At 36.2% G+C, this 22934-nt stretch overlaps 1 protein-coding gene across 4 annotated transcripts in view; it reads right to left on the bottom strand.

Annotated features, from left to right (window-relative positions):
- Window positions 1-22934, bottom strand: part of ccser1 (coiled-coil serine-rich protein 1) — a 247361-nt gene that overhangs the window by 188039 nt on the left and 36388 nt on the right. For all 4 annotated transcript variants that reach the window (XM_066712216.1, XM_066712217.1, XM_066712218.1 and 1 more), the window contains exons 4-5: window positions 20391-20481; window positions 6974-7094 (exon numbers count right to left, since the gene is read on the bottom strand). In XM_066712216.1, coding sequence (XP_066568313.1) covers window positions 6974-7094; window positions 20391-20481 — 212 coding nt within the window. The remainder of the gene's footprint in view (window positions 1-6973; window positions 7095-20390; window positions 20482-22934) is intronic.

Below are 22934 nucleotides of genomic sequence, written 5' to 3'. Positions count from 1 at the left end.
GCAGCTGCATATTGCCTTCCACTAGACACACTTCAATGCTATAATCATATGGTTATCAAAGTGTATATATTAATATTTTCTCAATTAATTGACGCTGTGACACTTGTTGATTTGGTTGAAAAGGCCTAAAATAGAGGCTTGAAGAACAGAAACTTCTGTAAGTCTGTGTCCTTGTAAGTCTGTGTCCTTCAGTTCTGCATTAATTAACATATTGTTAGACAATAAGGGGGGAAATCAGGATGTGCTTGGAGTAAGGTAATGTGAACTGTGAGCTAGAGATTGATCATAAATTGACAATACCCGTACCAGGCATCTGGGCTCATACCATTTTGATGTGTCATGTGCTTTTTCCTCTTTGTTAAAGTTAGCACCACCTTGGGACAGGTCTGAAAGTTACAGCCTGAGTTCAATTTCATTCCAGCCCCAGGCAATCAAGTAAATCCAAGGGATTCTCCAACTTTTTTTTAACCAAATGCTTGGGGACTCTTGACTGGTGAACATGAAATGAAAGCAATTATCATCAACTGTCTGTAGCACACAGATGTTAAACAATGTCAATCTAATTCTGTATCAAAAGGAACACATTCTGTATAACATCCCTATGTCTGCAATGACAATTGAATGATTTTCAAATTATATACAGATAAACTGACAAAGACTTGCATGCCAGCTCAATAAGACGTAGAAAACAGTGAAATTGCTAAAGCAAGGCAATATGATGAAATGATAGGTCTACCACATGTCTTCATTGTTTATGACATTTTTACTGTGAAAGCCATTGAAGTACCTCATCCCATTATTTAAGATAGAAAAACTGAGATAAAGTACAAATGAGAATTACAGCAACAGCAGACTACTAGCATATGGCATTCTTCACTTTTCTGAGTCTATCACACTGCAGTTTAAGTAGCACAGATACACTGGTACAGACCAACGAATAAACATTACAACTGCTGAATCACAATTAATGTCAAGTTTTGGGATAAATCATTCATGCTTACTGGATTATTTTCTGCTTATGATTTATTACTGTGAAATAAACTCAAGACCACTCTTTGCATTTAACAAGTGCCTACAGGGGAGAAGAATCTTAAATGTTAATGTCTCAGTAAATTAGCATTTAGAGTATAATCTGATGTCCAATAAACATGCAATTTATTTATCCTCAAATGAATTTACTAATATTTAAAGTACCATACACCTGTTTATAAAAACAGATATAACTCCCATGTCAAATCATGGTTGTGCTCATGATCCATGCCAAAAGCCATTAACTGTTTTAAATTCCACATGCACAAGAAGTTTCCACTTTAAAGCAGTGCAGTGGAAGGATCATAGGATTCTCACATTGCCTTTTACTCAGGTCAAAACTGAAGGATAAATTCAGCTATAAACATCTTAAACACCCTAACATAACACCTCTGTGACGTCACCCACCACCATCACACGACAGTTGACAGATATAGTAAAACAAGACTTCAAAGATGCATACTTAATGAGATACATTATTTTTCAGTATGAAGCTGTATTGTACATGTGCGTAATTTACACAAAACAAGTAGTTTAAATCTATCCTTTATGTCAGTAACTCCGTACTACTATTGTTGCTGAGATTCAAGATCAAAATCAAAAATAGAATATATCAATGATTTTCTGACATTTCACCTGTGGTACTCGCATGAAATGATTACCTTTTGGTAATGGGAAAGAGAGCTTTCAGAACAAACTGAGAGAAATCTATAAAAATGACACATCTGGTAAGAGCCAGCAGTTGATAGGCTGAGCAAACAGCTACTGTTTTCTCTTAATGGGGAGCCTAAAAAAAGACTGAAGCATCATCAGTAACAGACAGTGAATATACAGAATATAAAGTGGACAAAGTAGGAAGCCAACTAAAAGACAAGAAATACTAACTGCCTTTCCAAACCAGCACTTAGCTTTCTGTTGATTTCTATTCTACATCAGATGTCTCTATATCAACAGAAACATATCAAGAAATATTCTACAAAATGGAAACCTTTCTTTGGCATTTCTAGATAGTCGTTCTCTAATGCCCCGTTACATTTCTACCCAAAAGGGTAACTCATTCAATCTAAACCTTACATTTTCTAAATATATTCTATCTGCAGGTGTTTGAACACATTTCGGCATGGGGAATTGCCCCCATGGCAGGAAAGGTATCTATAAACACAGGTTGTGAATGAAAATGTAGTAATTTGCAATGAACTCCATATGCAGCTGGAATGGTATATGCACACACAAGGTTCATGGGTAATGCTTTAAAGAAAACACCCTCAGTTACCAGGAATAACCTAAAGAGTCTGAATAAGTCTGATCATCTTTTTACAAGCCTAACACAGCTCTCATACTGAACAGGGGAAGCAGCAGAACAGCAGTTCAACATGAGATGTAAATCGTTAAGGAAGAGTAAGAGACCTGAACTAACTCGAACTAACACTCCTGTCAATCTTAGAGATCACTATTAAAAAATAAAAAGGCATCAATTCCCTTTGAGAAAGCAAAAGCGATGCAAAGAAGGATAAAAAAAGACACACAAAGTCTGCAGATAGCAAACCACATGGACACTTAAATACAGTTTTATTCAAATGCAGTGTGGCAAGAGGTAGCACAGCACGCTCTACCCTGATTGTGGCGGATCAACATTTAGCTTGCTAATGGGAAATCCTTGCAGACACTGAACACATGAGACTTTTCAGAATATTGTTGTATTTAGTATAATGTGCCATCTGTGGGCATGAGCTACAGAAATCACATGTGTTCCCATTCCTTATCCAAAGTTATAACTCACTGTTCTTTGCATGGTGGTAGAAACAATAATGTAAGGTCAAATAATCAGAAGTACATAGCTGGACATTAATAAAGAAATGCATTACATTCACTTAATTCATTCTTAATGCAACTGTGCGATTTAAAAGCTGCCCTAACAAAGTGTACCGCAGTACATTTGTATAGTAACAGGGCAGTTTCCCATGGTTTTACTATGTTGGTTTTCCGAATCATGGATAAAGAATAGTAAACCTTTAATTGGACACAACTTGTGTAAAGGCCTAGCAGAATTATTTTACCATGGTGATCATATTACCTAGATATGAAATTTGATCCCTGTACAGCAGCAAAGTGTTTAGTGTTTACCTAATGTACTGATATACAAATGGGAATACATGCTAAGCAGAAATGAAGAATCAAGGCCAGTAATACAGGGGCCAAAGGTTTGCATAACACTGATATGCAAAAATGCATTCATTCATCATAGTTTGTCTGAGGAAATAATAAGCTATCTATTTATACACAAATACACAAACATTGACATATATTACACCCTGCATGAATAACAATAATACAACAGCTTTTTAGTAGTGAAAACAATACAACAATGCCTACATAAATAGTAAAATCAACACATATTAAAATATTACAATCAGTCAAACACCTGTGGTTCTATACTCTAAAACATGTAAATGGCAGATTATATAATTTTAGTCAAAATTATTAGTCACCCCATGGAATTTATTTTATGTTGTGTAATAATCTGGTTTACCAATCAATGGAAACATTAGAATTTGTTTTTTAATTACAAATAAAAACAAGATGGTATATTTTTCAGGCCTTCCATCTGTTCTAACTACTGTAAAGACCCTTCGGGGCCTAATTTCCATGAGTCATGGTATGAGTAGCAGAATTCTCGGCTCCTGAAATTGAACGTGTAGATTTGTATTTCTCGAATAATATTGCCAAGAAAAATGAAAAAGATAAAACAAAAAAATAGGAATTAGCTGAAGGGGAAACAGTTGCAGCTATGGTTTCTCTCCTCCCAAAGCTTCTCTTAAGGCACAGAGAGAAAACCGGATAAATATTTCAGCTGTGATGTCCAGAGAACTCTAAACAGTCTTAAACCAACCAAATCCCATACAAGCAAATGTTGCAGTGGTCAACAAAGGCTCACAACAATCCACAAAGATAACCATTTTAAACCTCTCTCTCCCCACAAGAAACCACAGAAACATCAAAGAGAATGCTGCAACGAACAGCAGGCAACTGCAACCCACCGTGTCAGATTAAAGAGTTAGAAGATGGTCACGGGAAGATGGATTTAAAGGACGGATGGAGGACACCCACACAAAGAGTGTAGAAATGTCCCTCAGTTTTGTTTTGTTTGTTTATTTGTTTACATTCTCAGCTAGCTTTGTAAAGAGGACAGTTAGTTCTTAGATACAAGACATTAATTCATGCCATGGATAACAAAACGGCCTTGCAAGAAGACAAAACATGTCTAAATAGGCAAATACTTAGATTCTTATAATAATTGAGAGCTTCAATTGGACCCTGAGGACTGGAACTCTAGAACTCCTGGTCTGAGTGAAAATATTGAAAGGTATTTATATCAATGTTCGTAGCGGTCATAAAATAAACCCATAATACCCACTTTAGTTGCAATCAGATTACCCCAAGCTAATTATTATCACTACTACAACTAATTACCCCGTGTTGAGTATTAAAGACATTACATCCTCTGAATCTGTCCTCATAGGACACCGTCAAATGAGACTGACATAACAAGATTTACCTCTACTTTCATAACACACATATTTCATTTCAATGCTGTTACCTGATGATTTCAATCCCCAACTATTTCTAATGAGACAACTGATTTTGTAACATAGTATTGTTATAATGAATAGACAGCTGGTGAATGTGCCCACTCTCTCTCTAGGCTAAATCACATTATTGACCTTTTTTGATTTTACAACACCCACCCAAGTGTGATGATCTGCGCTGTAAGAGATTTGCTACTTTCAGAAGTTTTGAGTCCATTGAAAACTCCTTACTTACACAGTGTACCAAAATGTGAACTGGTTTCAAACTTTAATTTAGTTCTCATTGTATGTGATTGTAATGAGATTCTTTCTGACTAAATGGAGCTGCATGTGTCCTCTGTACTCAGGCACTCAGAGAACACAAAATAAAACGCTGGAAATGGGAGACGTCATGAGGAGAATATTGAAAAAAATAGGAAACTGAATGTATTGGCTTAATATGTTGTGTTACTGAATACAAGAACGTCTTTTATTCCAGTTAACTAATGAATGAAAAGGGTAATTCTGGGGAAATGGTTAAATGTAATTTATGGATTGCTGAATTCACAGGTAAAGGCTACCTCTGACCTAAGAGTCTCATTAAATTTATGAAACTTCAGTCTTCAGTATTTGAGACTCTTTCTTTACTGCTTTGGTAATACTAATTGGGTAAGAAAGGTAGCTATTCCAGTATGTAGCCTATTCCTCCATGAGTTTTTGTTTTCTGAATATCAATAGAGTAAGAGAAAAGGTTTATAAAATAAATACATCTGGTTGTTTAGATCCTATAACTACAAATACTAAGATCCTTGATTTGCTAGACCTTACCATTTACAATACCATCAGAAATTATCCTTCTATGGGCATTGTTCCAACTCAATCAAAACCAGCTATTGTAACTCCGGGAATAAAGCATTTTTCAAAACCTAGAGGTATTTGATCAAATTAGTGTCGTTCTTCAAAGATTCCATCCTTTGTTAAAACTTTTGCTGTATACAGTCACTCTTCGGCTCATGCATTCTTTTGTACTAGAGATAGCTTTGAAAAACTTTAGTCTGGATTTCAAATTAGCCATCGCATTATATCTTCTCCATTCAATTTTTCTTCCACATTTGGAGTCATCAGTTAGTGAACTCAACCCACTGCTAAGACTGTGTGTTTCTTTAGGAGGGCTGAAACAAGCCATGCATTCTCTGAAACACATGTTATGAAAGCCATCGGCTCTTTTTCACACTGCAAGTCCATAATGTAGAAACAGCTGGAAAAGCTAACAATGTGAACCTGCAGGTGCCCAAGAAGCCACAGGAGTTGCTTGTGTTCAATGAACTGAGGATTACCCAGCTGACTCGTACCCACCCCCTCCCCAATTTTGGGATCAATCCTGTTCCATATGTATATGTTTCCTGTTTCTGGAATAATACACGATTCTGTAACATTTATTCTATACAAATAATACTCTCTTAAACTGTTATAATGACAACAGTCACATATCTTTCTTTTTGACTTTGGAAGCACACAATGTCTAGTGAAACATATCTTCAACTCAAAAATAAAACAAAGCTGAGGAATTATGTTCCATCCATGTGCTTTTATCATCTCTGCATATTGAACTGGCTGTGGTAATACACGATTAAGGAATCTATATAAAGCTAAATTTGTTGAAACTTGTTAGTTGGAAAACGAGTTGGTTAATATAGTATTAACTCACACTATATGAACAGAAAACCACTCAGATGAAAGACTTCATTGTCTTCCTGTTTTGATGTTAAATATGACCTCTAAAATTCTCCAGGGAAGAGTACCATCTTACCTGGCTCTAAGGACTTCTGAATACATGACCCCATGTTTTCCTAAACTCTCCATAAAGTCTCAAGACAGTGGGAGACAGAGCCTTTGAAGAGATCGTCTATTTTTGGAAATCCTTGCTAGAGTCTTCTGAGAACTGAAACCTCCTCAATTATTTTTCGAATCAGGTGTAAAAACCCATTTGTTTTCACTAGATGCCAGATAGATGCCATAATAGACCATCTTTGTATTCTATTGTACAGTGGCTTTTTAAACTTGGAAGTGGTTTCTCACACATTGTGCTTGAGAAATCTGTATTGGGAAAGGGTATCTGCTAACAAATACATCAATAAAATTGGATTTGATGAAAAAACAAAACAAACTGTACATACAGAAATAGCACAATTCAACCGTTTGTACAGATTTAGGTTTAAATGTGTTACAAGTGGTGTACTTAGTGGTGTACAGGTGGTGTACCGGTCTACTGCTTTTGTGACCTGCAGCTAAGAAATGGCCTGTTTGTCACCATTACACCCACTTACTGACTCCATACTGCATCACTGTAAAGCATCTGGAATAGAAAAAAAACATACCCAGGAGCCGAGTCCGTAGGTTTCGCTTCTTTGCCCGGGATCTTGTCTACAGAGGCTTCCATGGGTGAATGCACTAGTGCCAAACACGAGGCTATTGACTGGCTTGAGTCCTCTCTGGAAACTGCAATAGAAATTAAACAGGTTTTAGGAATAGGAATAACAGCATTAGCACTTTAATGACATTTAATACCAAAATATATATTTTATTCCTGCTCTATTATATATGTACTTCATAAAATGAACTGGTAAGATAATGCAAAGATTGTTTATACTACGGCACAACAAAGTACCTTCATCATACACAAGCCTATGGCAAATGAACTGGAACACTTTTAATTAGAGAGAAGGAAGGATTCTGCATTCATCTGCATAAAAACACTGTTCTGTAGGATCTTGTGCTCTGCACGGGGAATATTAAAGACTTCAAAATTATACTGACAAGACTGCAGTTTAAAAACCTGTAATGAGACATGCTGGTGAAATCCATCAAGGGAGAAAAGTTTGCTTCCTTCTCCAACTATGTCTAACTTGTTTATTTTATACCATTATGATTATGTAGTTCTAATTAATCAGCGTTTAGTTGTCGTTTGAAGAACAATGTGTCTTTGATCAGAGAAAATCAACAATTATTCATACGAGTTTGAAATTCAGCACAGCATTTGTAGTGACATGCTCTAAATTACAAAATTATGACAATATATACAGTAGATTAAAAAGGAAATAATGTACTTTCAGGTTTTTCATTCATGGCTTAAAGGAAATATGACAGCAAAGAAATTGAAGTTACTCCAGTTAATGCCTGTTTCTGGGACAGTCACACCCTTCTTCTTCACAAGTTAATCTCAAAATATTGTGTATGAGTAGTAAAATATCTACATTATAATTTTACTTGTATTATTTTTTACCGGTTCTCATCACTGGTGCAAAGTATGTGTCAGTTCAGCCTAGAGTTTATTTGACAAGTTGCTTCTGTGGTTGGAAACAAAATCAAATTCTGCTTAGTCATAGGAATAAGTTATTGTACAATGCAGTCAGGGGACAGACAGAGAGACATAGAAAACAGGTAGGTTTAGAAATCTGTGCATTGAGATAACATGGAAGCTAAGAGTTTTCAATCCATCAAAGTTTGTTCAATGTTGTCTTCTCTATTTATATTCTCTATTTTAGATTTCAGCACTTCTGGAATAGAGCACAATCTTTTCTACTAGAATTCTGACACCTAAACATATAAAAGGACAGAATTCCTCCTAGGGTTCAGCAGTGGCATCTGACTGAAATCCAAAACTAAAAAACATGTGGTCTAACCTGATGCAAAGTGGGTAAAGTGCTCTAAGACCACAGAACTTACCTCAACGGGTTCATGTCAGGATTTAAGATTGAAATCATACATGTGTGTTCATCAACTAAATAATAAAATGGCTTATATCTCCTTTGAATTGTCTTTACTAATCATTCATATTCTTTCTAAAGAAGGAATGAGAAACATCAGAGTACAGTACTAATATATAAAGTTATCTAGAAGTATGACTCCCTCTATACTGTACGTATGATTCCCTTCCAATTGTTTCCAAATGTTTTCAAACAGGCACCGCCTTCCAATTGTATTAAAATTGTAAATTTTCCATTTCCAATGTGTGTAAAATATGTTTAGCAATAGCAATTCAATAGTCAATGTTTGTGTGGAAATTTCCATTGTATCTGGCCTGACAGATTCCGTTGGAAAGCCTGAAACAAACAGTTTGAACAAATATATTCCAGAAATGTATGCATTTCCTAAACATGATTGTTGCATTCCAGATGTATAGGGTAAGTGGACAGTAACTATGTAATATATCAGTAATTATACTGTATTATAATAGGTTTAGAAATCTTCCTCGCTGTAAACAAAAGTAATCATTTTACCAAAATGGTAATCCTCACATTACATAATTCTCTCGAGTTGTTTGTTCTTCTTTTTCATGTATTGTGTATATTTAAATGTAATATAAGCCTGTTCAGTTGATGGTGGAAGTTGTGATTATGCTTTGACCTAACAATAGCGTATGTAGCAAAATGTTTCTACCCAAACTCTCAAATCAACCTTTATACAAATTGTACCATTCTACACATCGGTAAAAGTGACAACACTAATCGTATCCAAACTGCATTATATAATTCTCATTCAAAAAGCCTACAGTTTTGGTTCCTTATTAGTATAATATACTAGACCACACTCTTCCTCATTGCAGCACATTCTTCTTCGTGCCTTATTGAAGTTGAATAATGCATTATTGTCTTTTGATGTCTGACTTGATTCACATTGAAACATTTTTAATAGCACTATTTTTGTCTTGCATCAATTGTCTCAGATGCTTACAAAGTCACATTTAGATGCCGCCTCACCAGATTTACAATACAAAAATAAAGTAGGCAAAGTGAATTTTATGGCAGTTGGGTGAGATCATAATGATGAAGTTTTGAAGAACTGTATGTAATAAGACAGCTGATTTGCTGACCTGACGTATTGACAGAAAAATGTTGTGTTGGTGCCCAAAACAGTGGCAATTATATTTTTAGTGGAACTGAAACATAAGAAAAGGCAATTCTCATCATGCCAAACACCATTAATTCTGGATGATAAATAATGTGTTTGTGCATCAATGTTACTGATCTTTAATTGCTTTAGAGTATTTAAGTATGTATTTCTAATAATGCAGAGTGTTGCTGTTAAGATATCAGGATGTTGCAGTGGGGTCCTAGTCTGCTGTTGCAGAAAGACATCTCTGCCAATCGCTAATGGTATACATTAAGATGTCTTGTCTTAACTAAAATTGAAAGATAACATGAAATAGTGCGCATAGCTGTGAATATGAATACATTGATATGTAAGTGGATCTATTAGCCCTTACCCGTTAGACATTGTCTTTTATGTTAAGAGGAACAGCTTTGTTCAGCATTTCACAACATTCAGATATAGAGAAAGGCATCAAAAGTCTTGTGGCCAATTGTCTCCAGCACTATTGCAAATGTGAACTACTCTTTAATGCTGTTTTGTGCATTGTATGTTTGTTATGTATTAGAATTGAAGAAATGAAGAAATGTTAATAATTTGAAAGGGTTTTGAAAGGATTACAAGTTAGATTATATTTTAATCACAAACATCAAATCACATGGCTTAATCTTCCTGTGCTTAGTATTACTGAACGTAACCTAATATTGTAATACCGCCAAGACACTGACCTTCCATAGATTACATATAGTTGTAGGATGTGTAATCTAACACAAACAATGTAAACAGACATACCAGCTCAGAGTGGGCAGTCATAACACAAGTTGTGAGAACTGGCACGTAGCAGAAACTTCACTCTCCAGACAACAGGAAGTTCCTCATGAGAACGGGTCAGTTTGACTGGTCAATATCGGTAGACACCCGTGGGAAATCTACAAAGATCTGGATATCATTCTGTGGATTCATAACAGAGTGATTGTCCTGATCAAGGGAAGACAAATGAGTCAATCATGCATATTCTGGATGTCCATAGCAAACTGAATGGACTCTTCAAAGGAGGGGAATAGAAATGAAAGTTTGACAACAGAAAATGTGGCAGAATATGCTGAGGTGCCCAACAGGATAATCAGATGTTAGTCCCAATACAAGGGTAGTAAAACTGAAGATGAGTAAGGAGCAAACCACTCCTTACTCTCTTCAATATCAGCAGCAATGTCGACCACAGTCTGGCATGCAGTTCTTTGTTTGGCAAAGCAGATCCTGGTACAACGCCAATATTATGATAGAGTGCAATAATTAGGTATATGCTGGATGCTGAGCTTAATGTGTAATACATGTGAAAAAGAGTTATTAACAAAATGTGTCCAAATCCACTACTCCAGCTGAAAATCCTGCTGATTGTTTTTTAAATGGTTTCCTTGGCCATGAGAAGCTGTGGTGACTAATATCAAGGTCTCACATTATCTTCTGAAAGATGTATGGCGGAATTAAAGTGGCAGGAGAGATGATATTTTACATTTGGCACTTGTATTGCTGTGAAAATACCTTTTGAGTGAGGACTCTTTGTTTGACTAATAAACACATACTGATACACAAAACTGTGATATCCTTAATCCGATTCCAAGCTAAACTGCTTAAAAGCTAATTTAGGACATTTGATATACTCATCTTTGTGGAGATACTGCCTATCAAGACTGTGCTTCAATTCACCAATAAGATACAAAAGGAATCTTGGTATCTTCACAGTTTCAGTTCTTTTCATTGTAATTAAAAATACCATTGTTTCCTTTCTGTCTGACGAGATCATTAAGCTTAATGAGGCGTTGGAGGAATTCTCTTCCATGTTCCCACTATTTGTATAAAACATGCAATTTATGCCTGCAGAAGTTTTGCTGGCTGGGTTAAACATTGTAAAAAGAAGGTGTGAAGAAATAAATTGCATCTTGCTTACTCAGAGGAAAATTTCCCTACTCCTGAATATCCTTATAGGAGTTCAAAATTATATTTTTGTTCACACATCAAATCACACACACTCCTCAATTTCAGACCTCTTGGGCTGCAGTCCAGTAGCTTTCATAAAGGCGTCTTTAAACGATCAAACCCTCAATGCCTTGGAAATCAGTTCAGTCGGTTAAACTGAGGCTATTAAATGGCTGAACTGGTAAGAGCCTCAGCTCAGTGCGCAAGGTGGGGCCTGTACTCAGAGGTTGTGGCTGTTTCATTAGCCATTTGAGAGTGGAAATCTGTAGGGGTTGCCAAGACATATACTGTCACCTTGGCCTTCGTGGCTTGCCAGGCACCTGGGACCCCACAGTTATTCCAGTGAGGTCAGTCATTCACATCCATCCTCTATCCAATATTTAGCTCTGCTGTGCTGATGGCACTGGACTACTTACAAATGACTTCATATAAGGAAAGGTAATTGCTACTCACACGTACATAAAGTTATTTGACATTTTAACAATCAGACATTTTCTTGATTACATGATGCAGTTTAAAAACAGGTGCGTTGAAGCTGCATGCCTTCCATTAACACTTTGTTGTTCTGTGTTTTCCCAGTGGACAAATTGCAGTTGAATGAGTTGTTGTCTCCCAGCATTAGCCTCTGTATACCCTACATTATTCAGTGTATCCATTTACTGCTCCCCCCCACAAAAAAAGAACATCTTCTATCAAAGAAACTTCAACATGACACACTGGCAGAACTGGCACATATTTATGGGATGACAATAAACCTGCACTGAGGGCTGGCATCAGAGTATTTGCCTTATACTACATTACTCATAGGCAGTAAAAAGTTTTGGCTGCCAGAACGCATTCAGGGTAGCACTTGAGAAATGGGTGCAATGCGTGACAAAAGTGCGAAAGCAGGTAGAAGAGAACAGCCCAAGTCACTCTGACAGGACTGACTTTCTTCAAATGAATTAAAAAAGTAGAAAAAAGGTGGAGAGCACATAGACCTGGGAATATAAAGCTGCACGACTGAGCATCTCACAGCTGGTTGTAAACTGAGAAATGTAATTGATTTACCCTGTAGTGGATGTCTTGGATGTCCCACCTGCTGCCAGGACTGATTGCTGGACACCAGGACACTGCCTGGCAGATTGCAAAATGCAACACAAAGGCCACAGTCCACTATCGCTTCTCAACACCAACCACAGGAAATCGTCAAATCTGAGAACTTGTCGTTGTGCTGCCCCACCCTGACAGACGTGGCATGTAGGGCTAAGTTGTATGAAATATGGTTCATGGTTCAGCAGCCTCATATACTTTTAGGAGTTGAAAAAATATTAATATGAGACTTAAGAAATGGACATGAGTAAGGATTTGTGTGGTAGAAAGCTTTCCACCTCCTGCACTTTGCGTATGGAAGTGCTACTGATGTCATTGCTGGATGTTTTAATATTTCAGATTTACACCTGTGAGGTCCCTTTAACTTAGTAAAGTTTATTCATTTATATTTGTTAATTCTTTATTGTCTTTATTTTAATTGATTAAATTTCCCCTACTTTTGCAGCCCGTGTATATAAATAAAAATATGCAAAATTCCCTAGATTTTGAAGCAAAATTTTGGGGATTTTGTAAAATCTGTGAATGCATGATTAGATTTAGACAGAATTCAAGTATTTTTTGAGTCATCTCTTACAAAATCTATTAATTTGAATGCCTTGAGCTTTCCTGGGTGAGAACACTGGACTTAATTGCTAGACTACTTTGAACAATCACAGATGTCAATGGTTAACAGTGAAGTGTATGATATGCTATATTTAGATACAAAGAAAGCCTTTGATAACATTCTATATAGAAGACTAATATTCAATGGAAAGGTATTGGAAGGAAAACTGTTTATGTAGAGCAATAACTGCTTAATCTCAGAAAACAGACTAATGAAATTATAATTAATAATGTTTCATGTTGGGGGTTATAAATTACATGGTCAGATGCTCATTATTAAATAGGCAACCTTTGAAAATAATAGTGTTTCTGTTGTTCTTCAGTTAACTCATTCTCCTAGTATTCAAAAATGTGCAGAAGCAATAATTAAAGATATTTCAAAGGTGTAGAATGTAAATCAAGGGAGATAATGTTAAAATAATGCAATGAATTAGTTAGACCTCAAGGATATTTGTGTCCTGAAAACAGTTTCCAGACGTGTGACCAAATTAATAGTGTATGTCATACACAGATAGGTTAAAGGAACAGAATATCTTTAGTCATGAACTAGTGATAATGAAGGGATTTCTTTCACCCATTCAAAATCTTGAAAGGTAGTAACAAAGTCAACCCCAAGGACTACTTGAAGCCTAACAATGGAACAAGGTCATATTCATCATGGAAATTATTATTATGGAAATGAAATGCAAGAGCTCATGGGACTTCAAACATGAGATATGTCAGGGTATCCGTGGGGGAAAAATAACAGGTCTAGATAATTCCCAGGTATATGTAAGAAATATAAATGCATAAACGAAAAAAGTAAAAAGAACAAATGTTTTCGTCTTTGCCATTTGCTATTTTTCTTACATTCATCTAGAGTGCAATGGCTTTTGATTTGCATTTTGTTTCTCCTGGCATTTAAGTAAGGACTCCTTGATAATAACTTCATTATTCTTGGAACCATTTTGTTTGGCAACATCCATATCCTAACTGTGGACCCCGTAAGTCCAAATGTGACACAAAAGGGGGTCGGGGGAACAAACATGCCACAGTTTCCCAGGATGTATTGGGTTTTGGTTTATCTGAGATATACGTCATTTGCTGTTTACAGTTGGAAAAAAAAGTAATATTCTGCTTCGCCTTTTATTTTCTGCTCTTTGCAGTTTTTCTTTCTCCTCGAAGCAGTTAATCTGCAGCATTAGATAAGACCACCTGACCTCACCCTGTCAGAATGCAAGGTAGTATAGCAGCGCTTACGCTTATCTCCCGTGCTCTAATACCTCACAGTGCGTGCCACCTTGCTTCTTCTCCTCCACTGTTATGCACCACTGTCTCTCTCATCCATCTGCACACACCACGCTCTGAAGACTTACATGCTGTGCTCTACCTCCCAAGATTATGCTTTTTATTACTTTCACACCCCACCGTTAGACCTAAATGCCACCTAAAGCTGGGAGCTATTGTGTTTGTTGATTTAATTCTTTTCAAAGATTAATTTGGTCCTCACCTCCAGCGGCCAAACTTAATTTTATTCACCGTCAGAAGAATGCAATGTACTGAGCTGGTTATTCCAGTTAGCTTGGCCTAACTGAGCACAAGCGGGCATTAAATGTAACTTTTAAGCCCATACCACCATGCATGTGTTTCTGTCTCAAGATAAATTAACATTAAAATTAACACAGATGACAGCATGTGTTAAGAAAGCGGATATTTTTTAACAACAGGTTTAATGTTAATTTCTCAGTGTCGGTGTGGGAAGTTTAAGAGAATGCATGTGACCATTTTATATTATATGAAATGGCAGTTTCAAAATGAAAAGACAGGGTCAGGGTCAAACAAGGGCCTCAAATCAATGTACTGAACAAGATTATGGGAAAAGGAATCAATTGTCAAAACAATGTCTGCAATATACCTACCGCCATCACCTGTTATTAGCACTGACAATTATTATAACAATAATTGTAAAGCTTTATATTAAGACACTGCATGTTACTGTGTTATAACTGTTTGGTAAATGTTCATAAATGATTCAAGTAGCTTTATAAAGTATTAGTAGTAGTATTATAAACTAGTTATTACTCTCCACCTTCACTTGTTTCCCTTATTAAACCTCTCCATAGCCGAAAATCCCTCCTTCACTTAGGGGTGGGCGATCTTCCCAAAAAATAATATCACCATCTTATAACACATAATCACGATCCACGATCTGAATCACGATCTTCCCAATTTTGAGATGTACTATAGAGAATATCCAGACTGGAACAAGCCTATGGATTTATCTATGTAAAACACAACATTGAATTAAAGAATCAGTTGACATGTCATTAAATGTCCTGAGTTTAACTTTATTTTAAATATTAAAGTTGTAATCAGCAGTCATAGATAAACATTAAATAACACAAGATCTTAAAGTACTCACAAAGGTGTGCACTTTTCAAATTCTGAAAAATAAACATCCTGTTTCAACTTCAAGTGGCAGCAGCCAATAGATAATATTATACAAAATAAATTGCAAAAAATTCTACCTGCTTTATTTCTGCAGCGATCCTCTGTCGGTATTCACTATACCTATGGGGAATGGCGGTGTTAGAAAAATATTTGCGACTTGGCAAATCATACCGTGCGTCTAAAGTGTGGATCAGTTTTTTAAATCCCATGTTTTCCACAGATATGAATAGCACCATATCCTTAGCTAAGTAGAATGTGACCGCCTCCATCACCTCTTTCCATTGTTTGCAGCTTTAGTCGTATTTTTGACGGCTCTAATGTGTCGGTCAGTGATTACTGTTTATCTTTCGGGACCTCGTGAGATACACGAGTGGGGTTGTACCGACCTGAGGGAAACACTCTTAGCATGTTCCTTCGGATGCTTCCTTTTCAGGTGGTTGAAAAGATGTGTCGTATTAACCTCTGGAAGAGCCGACCGTTACCCGACAAAGTTTACACATAACTTTTCTCTGAGAAATGTCTGACTGTGCATAGCCAAACCATTGCCACACAACTGATGTTGAGTCTTTTTTCGGCACCAGCTCCTCATCCGCCATGCTGCTAGTTCATGTTGAATTTTTTTTCCAATTTGTCACCACGCATGAAACACACATGATAGAAACACGTGGTATAATTTTGCCAATCAGAACAGCCATCTAGTAGGCAGTCAGTGTTGTAGTTTTAACATTATTATCAGGACATAAAATATCATGATCTCTACGATTCACTTGAAAAGTAGATCGTGGACGTCTTCAAGATCGATCACGATATAAAATCGTCAGATCGCCCACCCCTACCTTCAATCTACTTCACAACCTAAACCTATATACAGCTTCATACACCATAAAGGCAAGACTAACAATAGGGTTAGGATTCATGTCAGTAGTTAAAGTAAGATGTAGTAGATTCATTTCCATAGGCACCAGAAAGTTCTTGGAAGAATGGCAAACTATGTGAAGGACGTAAATAAATAAATACATTAATATCAGTGTATGTGATTTTGTCAATCTATGCTCTGTGGATCTCCAGCTATTCTCTTTCAAAGCTGCTGCATTAAGTGGACACAAGAACAGAGACATGAATAGGAGAATACATTCGACACACCAGCCTAACTCCGGAGCCAAGAAACAGATGGGTTTTCAACTTTTCCCTTTTAAATTTGATTATTTAAATGTATACATATTCTCCCTGTATCTGTTTTAAAGGTGTTTTAGGCTTAAGCCATGGAATGCTATAAACCTGGCATGCCCTCTTCCTGTAAGCATGTCACCTTTCCTTAGACAACCTGAAAGGAACTGGCGGCTTACCAGATGTTCACAGACCACAGTTTGAGCCCCTCTGCCCTGGCACATTATGTCATTCATCATTCATAATTGAGGGTCCCACTGGTCTCTTTTGGTTAATGACAGAGCATTGACCCATAGGTTGGTGGGATAAGGGGGGAGTTTAGATGAAGTGGTGCTAGGGGATTGACCTGGGTAGAGTACACTGGTAAGCCATAAGTGTGAGCCACTACTGTAATTGATGTTAGCTGTCCCATGAGACAAGAGCTTGTTTCTGGGACTTTCCTGATTCCAGCTCCAGTTCTGAAAATGTCTCACAATATACCACACACTGAGGAAGTCACTGAGCCTCCATTCTCTGTGTCCTTTAGATGAGACATGTGTGAGTTATGTGCTTCAGAAGTGGCACAATAGTTTGCCAAAGAGTCATTATTGTTCAGGGCCCTAGGTTGACAGTGGCAGATAAATGAAAAACAGTTGCAGAGGTCATTAACTCTTAATTATAGCCTGCATAGTTGGGGCTAAAACATGTTTTTTATTTTATTTCATTTTTACTGTAATGAGATTTTAAAGGGATGTTTTGTCCTCTGTCTTTTAACACCAGCACTAGCCGCTGGCACCACATTTAGTAGTGTCCCCCGTTTACAGTCTCTGTTCATTGATTCTGATGATGCTGTAAAGTGTGCATTTGCTTTATGAAAGGAAACTCCCACACTGGGTCATTTCAACGGTGCAACTAATGTTGTAATTAGATAACATCAGCAGCAACTGATGAAGGACACACATGAAATATACAAACAAAACTGTCAAAGGAAGCCAAAAGACAACAATGGAATATTTAAAGATATGGATCATCTGCAAATATGCAGAATAGTGTGGCAGGGCTGTACAATTAACTTAACAATTAGTGACAGTTACAACATGCCAAATCCAAACTGAATAAAAAATGCAGGTACAACATGAAAATGACTCGCCCCGTCCGACAGGGATTTCTTTATGCAGTAACTCAGGGAGGATCACACAGTTTTTCGGGGCATGCCTTTATTCTGGATTTATATAGCAGTTGACATTTCCTTCCTAAAACTGGTTTAAATGTATTTGACTTTTTTATGTACTACACTCTTTTAAGATTCTCAGACATTTGAATTCTTCTTTAGTCTTTTGACAATGTCTTTGCCTCAGTGCTCACATTCAGCTGCTGCTCCATGTGTTCTCTTCTAATGGTTTTAAATCAGATGATTGGAATATCCTTTCAAGTCTTTTAATCTGGAGAAGAAAACTATTTTGCTGCTTTACAACTGAAATATTCATCCATGACCACAGAGCTTCTTGCCACATGGAATCATTTTCTGCTCTAATACTTCTCAATGCTCCCATAAAACCACAAGGTCATATATTAAAAATATCTTCCCCAAATTGTACCCCCTCCAAATTTAGGAAAATGGAAGATGGGTTCAAAATTATGTAGCCTTTGAACATGTAAACTGGTGGCACAGATACCTGTGTATGTGCTGTACAATATTATTGGGATCATCCAGTACTGTTAGGTAAATACTAAAGATGTCTTTCAGTCTATGTGTCCTTGGAATAAGTAGGTAATTAAATGGAAATTGTACTGTTTCGCCAATATAACTAGATTGTAACAAATTGCTATTATATTGTAGAAAGTGCAAGTAATTTTGCAATTTGGAAACTCACACACTTGTCAGGTTTAGTTCCAGTGGATATATTATTAGGAAATACAGGGGGGATAACTGACAACTAAGCCCTTACCACTTTCCTACCTAATAACGGCAATTTCTGTGTAGCTATAACTGTGTAAGTATGTGTAAACTGCAGCAAATTTGCATCACTTTTGACATAATTTCTATTACCAGGTTTCTATTCAGCAATTACTCGTTTTTTTTCTTCTTGTTCTCATTTTTGGCCACACTGGTATTGTCATTGTTTTTCCCTGTAACACTTCCACAGAACTTGAATCACTGGACAAAAAATTGCAAGTGGCTTTCACTTATTCTCAATGTATTTCTTTATAATAACTTAAAGGGATTACATAGTGTTTGGCAAAATATTTAATTGTGTCTTATTTATTTACTTGATTGTTTGTTTGTTTGTTTGTTTATATTTGTATTGTTATATGAATTGCTAGTAAATAATTTAAGTCAGTCAAAACAAACTTGGTGAGTTATTACATTTTTGTGTGAAAAATATAATAGATTGTAAAAGTAATTTGCTGATAATGAATACATTTTATTATTAAATACAAAAATGGTATGGGACATAGCACTGCATATAACCAAAAGGAAATATAATTTGAATATATATATATATATATATATATATATATATATATATATATATATATATATATATCAATAATGGGAACATCAAGAAGAGTAATAGTAATAGTTGAGGCAATTAGAATTCAGAGAAAACTAAGAAAATTACTTCAAAAAAATCAAAATCAAATAAAGCTAAACCACCACAATGCTTTAGTTTGACCACATATATAATTCCCGAAATGTCATCAGTCACAAGATTTCTAAAAGGACATTGTTCTTGGAATGGCAAACCAAATTAAAGTGCCATTCCAAAGTTCATCATTCACCAATAGGTTAAAAATAAATGCATTTCTAGTTAAAACTGGGAGATTTAATAAAGGGATTCGAAATCCTAAAAGGGAATGAAAATGTAAACTCAAAATACTAGTTTCTGCTTGAAATGGGAGAGTTGGATTACAGAATATAAAGGGATATTAAGCTTAATGAGATTCTAGACTAAAATTGAAAATGCTTCTTTATATGAAAAAGAAACTGCATCTACAAGAAACAGGAAAACCACAATTTGAGGGTTGATTCGCTGGGATCCAGCAAGAAATGGTTTGATCGCTCTAAAGGCACTAGCAACAGTACAGGGATGTCCTGGACATCCACTCATTTGTAAATTTTGTTTCCTTAAAAGCCTTTTTGGGGGGTGAAAGCTTTGTATTTTAAAAGCACTAGCAAGAACTTAATGACTTTGTAAGATGCAATGCTTCTAAGTACTAATTAAAAACACAAACCTATTCATCAAAGACAAAAAGAGCAATTTAAAATAGTATGAGGGTAAGGACACCGTGCCTTGTTGTGGTGATGAACGAGTACATCAGCAGCCCATAACCCCATAGCAAACTCTGACCCATAACATGCGCTTGACTAAAACAAATGATCCTTTTGAAAAGAAGACAAAAAGGCTCAAATGAAACATGGCACATCTTCAGTTAATACTGTGTGGTCCAGGGTAAACTTCCAGTTTTATTTATTCTTATATATGTGTGTGTGCCTGTGTGTGTGTTGGTGGCTATCAAAATTACGAGCTCGGCTGCAAATCAAACTGCTGTACTACTAAAGCGGAGAAGCTATATAAAAATCACGTCTTTATGCGCAGGCTTATTATCCATTTCAGAGGACATGTTTACCTCATAGTCGTACTCAACACTAACATATTTCAGTTTATGACTTACCAAAACGGTGTCTCTGGTCATCAGGGAAATCCAGGTCAAGCATGAGGTCATCTTCATCAAGCTCACAGGAACCAAGGTTATTTAAGACATCCTAGTTAAAAAAAGGGGGGATGCGAAGAAGACAAACACAGAGAAACAATTAACAGTGTGTAGATTGGAGTTTTTAATGTGCAGCTCAACCAATGTCATTCATGTTGATGTCCTTCTAGAATGATTTGTATAGAAAATACAGATTGTGAACTTTGTTATAGAATTTCTTACCATGAAAGTTTATAATGAACAGAAGGTAGTAACTCATGTGCAGCAGCCCATTTTGGAGAAGCTGGAAATTATGTTACGACACCAAAACTCTTAAAGATGAAAGAAAGTATAACATATGGAACATCTTATTACATTGTCTTCAACCACATTGGATACATAACGGAAACAAAAATAAACTAAGTATATAAGCCAATGCTGTTCAAAGCAGCAGTGTGGGATGTGTACAGGAGGCAGATCACACAGCAGGGCCCCTACAGCTCAAGAATGTGTACTGCAATTGTCACAAAACCCAGTAGCCAGTTTAGAGACTGAAAATGGGAGTTGGAGGAGATCAGGGAGCAGCAGAAGGCACTCATCCGAAACCACAACGGATGGCTCGAGACTCTGTGTACTCTAGGAGGTTTCAACTCCGTCTGCCATTGGACCCCTTTAATGGCAAAGACTATCCGTACAGATGGGATAGATTATATTTGCATTGAATTACAAGGAATTATGACGAAAGGAGGCAGTGCAAGAACTGCGAGAAGGGGAATAGAAGGGGAATAGAAAGCAACTGAACAATCAAAGTGAACTTCATTTAAACGCTAGTATTTCAACACTAGAAGTAACAAATTCCTTTGGAGTTGATAAAGGCTGCTGCTTTAGCATTCAATTATGAATTTAAAGAAATCACTGAAACGTACAGAGCAATGGTGATGAATATAGTGTTGGTGAATATGTAGTCACAGTAAAGTTAGGCAAGACAGAGGTGGTGGGTTCTTTTTTTAAAAGTGTACCAGCACAAGAACTTAAACAAGAAGATTTGGTTGTTGCTGAATGTACATTGGTCACACAGATACACAAAAACACAAAAGGATGTAATAACAGAAGTGCAGTCGAGTATAGAGTATAGAATACTAGTTTAATACATCACCACCACCTGTTTCAGTTACCAATTGGAAGATTCATTAGCTAATGCTAATGTTTGTCTCTTCTTGTACCAGGCATTCATAAAATACAAAACTGCTATTTCTAAGAGAAAGCTAAATGGCAGACTGTAAAACAAAGTGGCTTGATATGAGTAATGAAAAAACACACCTTTCCTACTTTCTACTTTGCTGATGAAAACTGAGAAAGCATCCAGTTCGATCGATAATGCATTCCAAATAATTGCTTTTTGTTTAGTTGTGCCACTTACCATTTGTTATTAATATCTTAAATCTCAGACTAAAGAAGTCATTTACATCACCTGCAATATCTCCCATCCTAGACTGGAGGGTTAGCACGGGTGTACGCTGTCCACTCACTTTACTGTTCAAGGGTAAATGCCCTCCGACAACATGTTTGGAGTGGACAATGACATTTTTCACACGTCTACCTGTTCTGTTACTTGTCTCAGTAGTCCCGAATATCCTTGAATTAATATTCACGAGGCATTTTTTTAAAGGATTTGAGACTCTGTAAGTGTCAGAAAGATGTTACAGAGTTCACTGGCTAAATGATCAGTTCCTCTAGTCTTCTACAAACTATACAAGGAGGTGAACTTGTCATGACAGCTTATATCCAAAAGAGAGGGAGAGGGAGAGATCAGATTATATGATAATTTAATTCACAATTTCCCCAAAATGTGTATGAACTGCTAAATTATCTTAACTTGAGTGAATACTGTTAAAGCGTTTGCAGTGCATTGCATTAAGTAGACCGACTTCTCCTGAAGTGAAGCGGTACAGTTTATATTTCTTAACAATTCAACTCAGATAACTGTGCTTTATGTTATATAATGTAATGATGGCACTGCAATTGTTTAGCCACAAGAGACTTAACAATACTGCATTATCAATAGGCTGACAATATGTTGGGAGCATAATTACAATCTAGATGACAAAAATGTGTAACACATTCAGGAACTGGATTTCACAAGCAATTTGATAGTTCAGGTACAGCTGAAAATGGTATTGCTCTGCACTTCACAGCTTTATTTAAATTTCACTGTAAATGTACTTTTATAATTTATAAATTATAAGATATGTTATAATAATTGTAACACATTTCAGTATAACTTCCTGCATCATGTAAATCCATATCCATTTTCATATTGTGACCTTCAAAACTGTCTGTGATGAAATGTAAAATGTAAAAAAGCCATAATTATTATTATCATTATTATTATTATCATTATTATTATTATTACTTAGCAGATAGCCGTCACCCATTGTTATCATCATTACAATCTGTACACTTATTTGAACCCACTAACATTACTAATGATTAAGAAACCAAAACTTGGTAAAGATTTATTTTACT

Source organism: Amia ocellicauda, chromosome 8, assembly GCF_036373705.1.
Source record: "Amia ocellicauda isolate fAmiCal2 chromosome 8, fAmiCal2.hap1, whole genome shotgun sequence".
In the NCBI taxonomy this organism is placed as follows: Eukaryota; Metazoa; Chordata; class Actinopteri; order Amiiformes; family Amiidae; genus Amia; species Amia ocellicauda.
The sequence above is the reverse complement of the archived record's forward strand: the minus strand, read 5'-3'. Positions and strand labels throughout refer to the sequence as shown.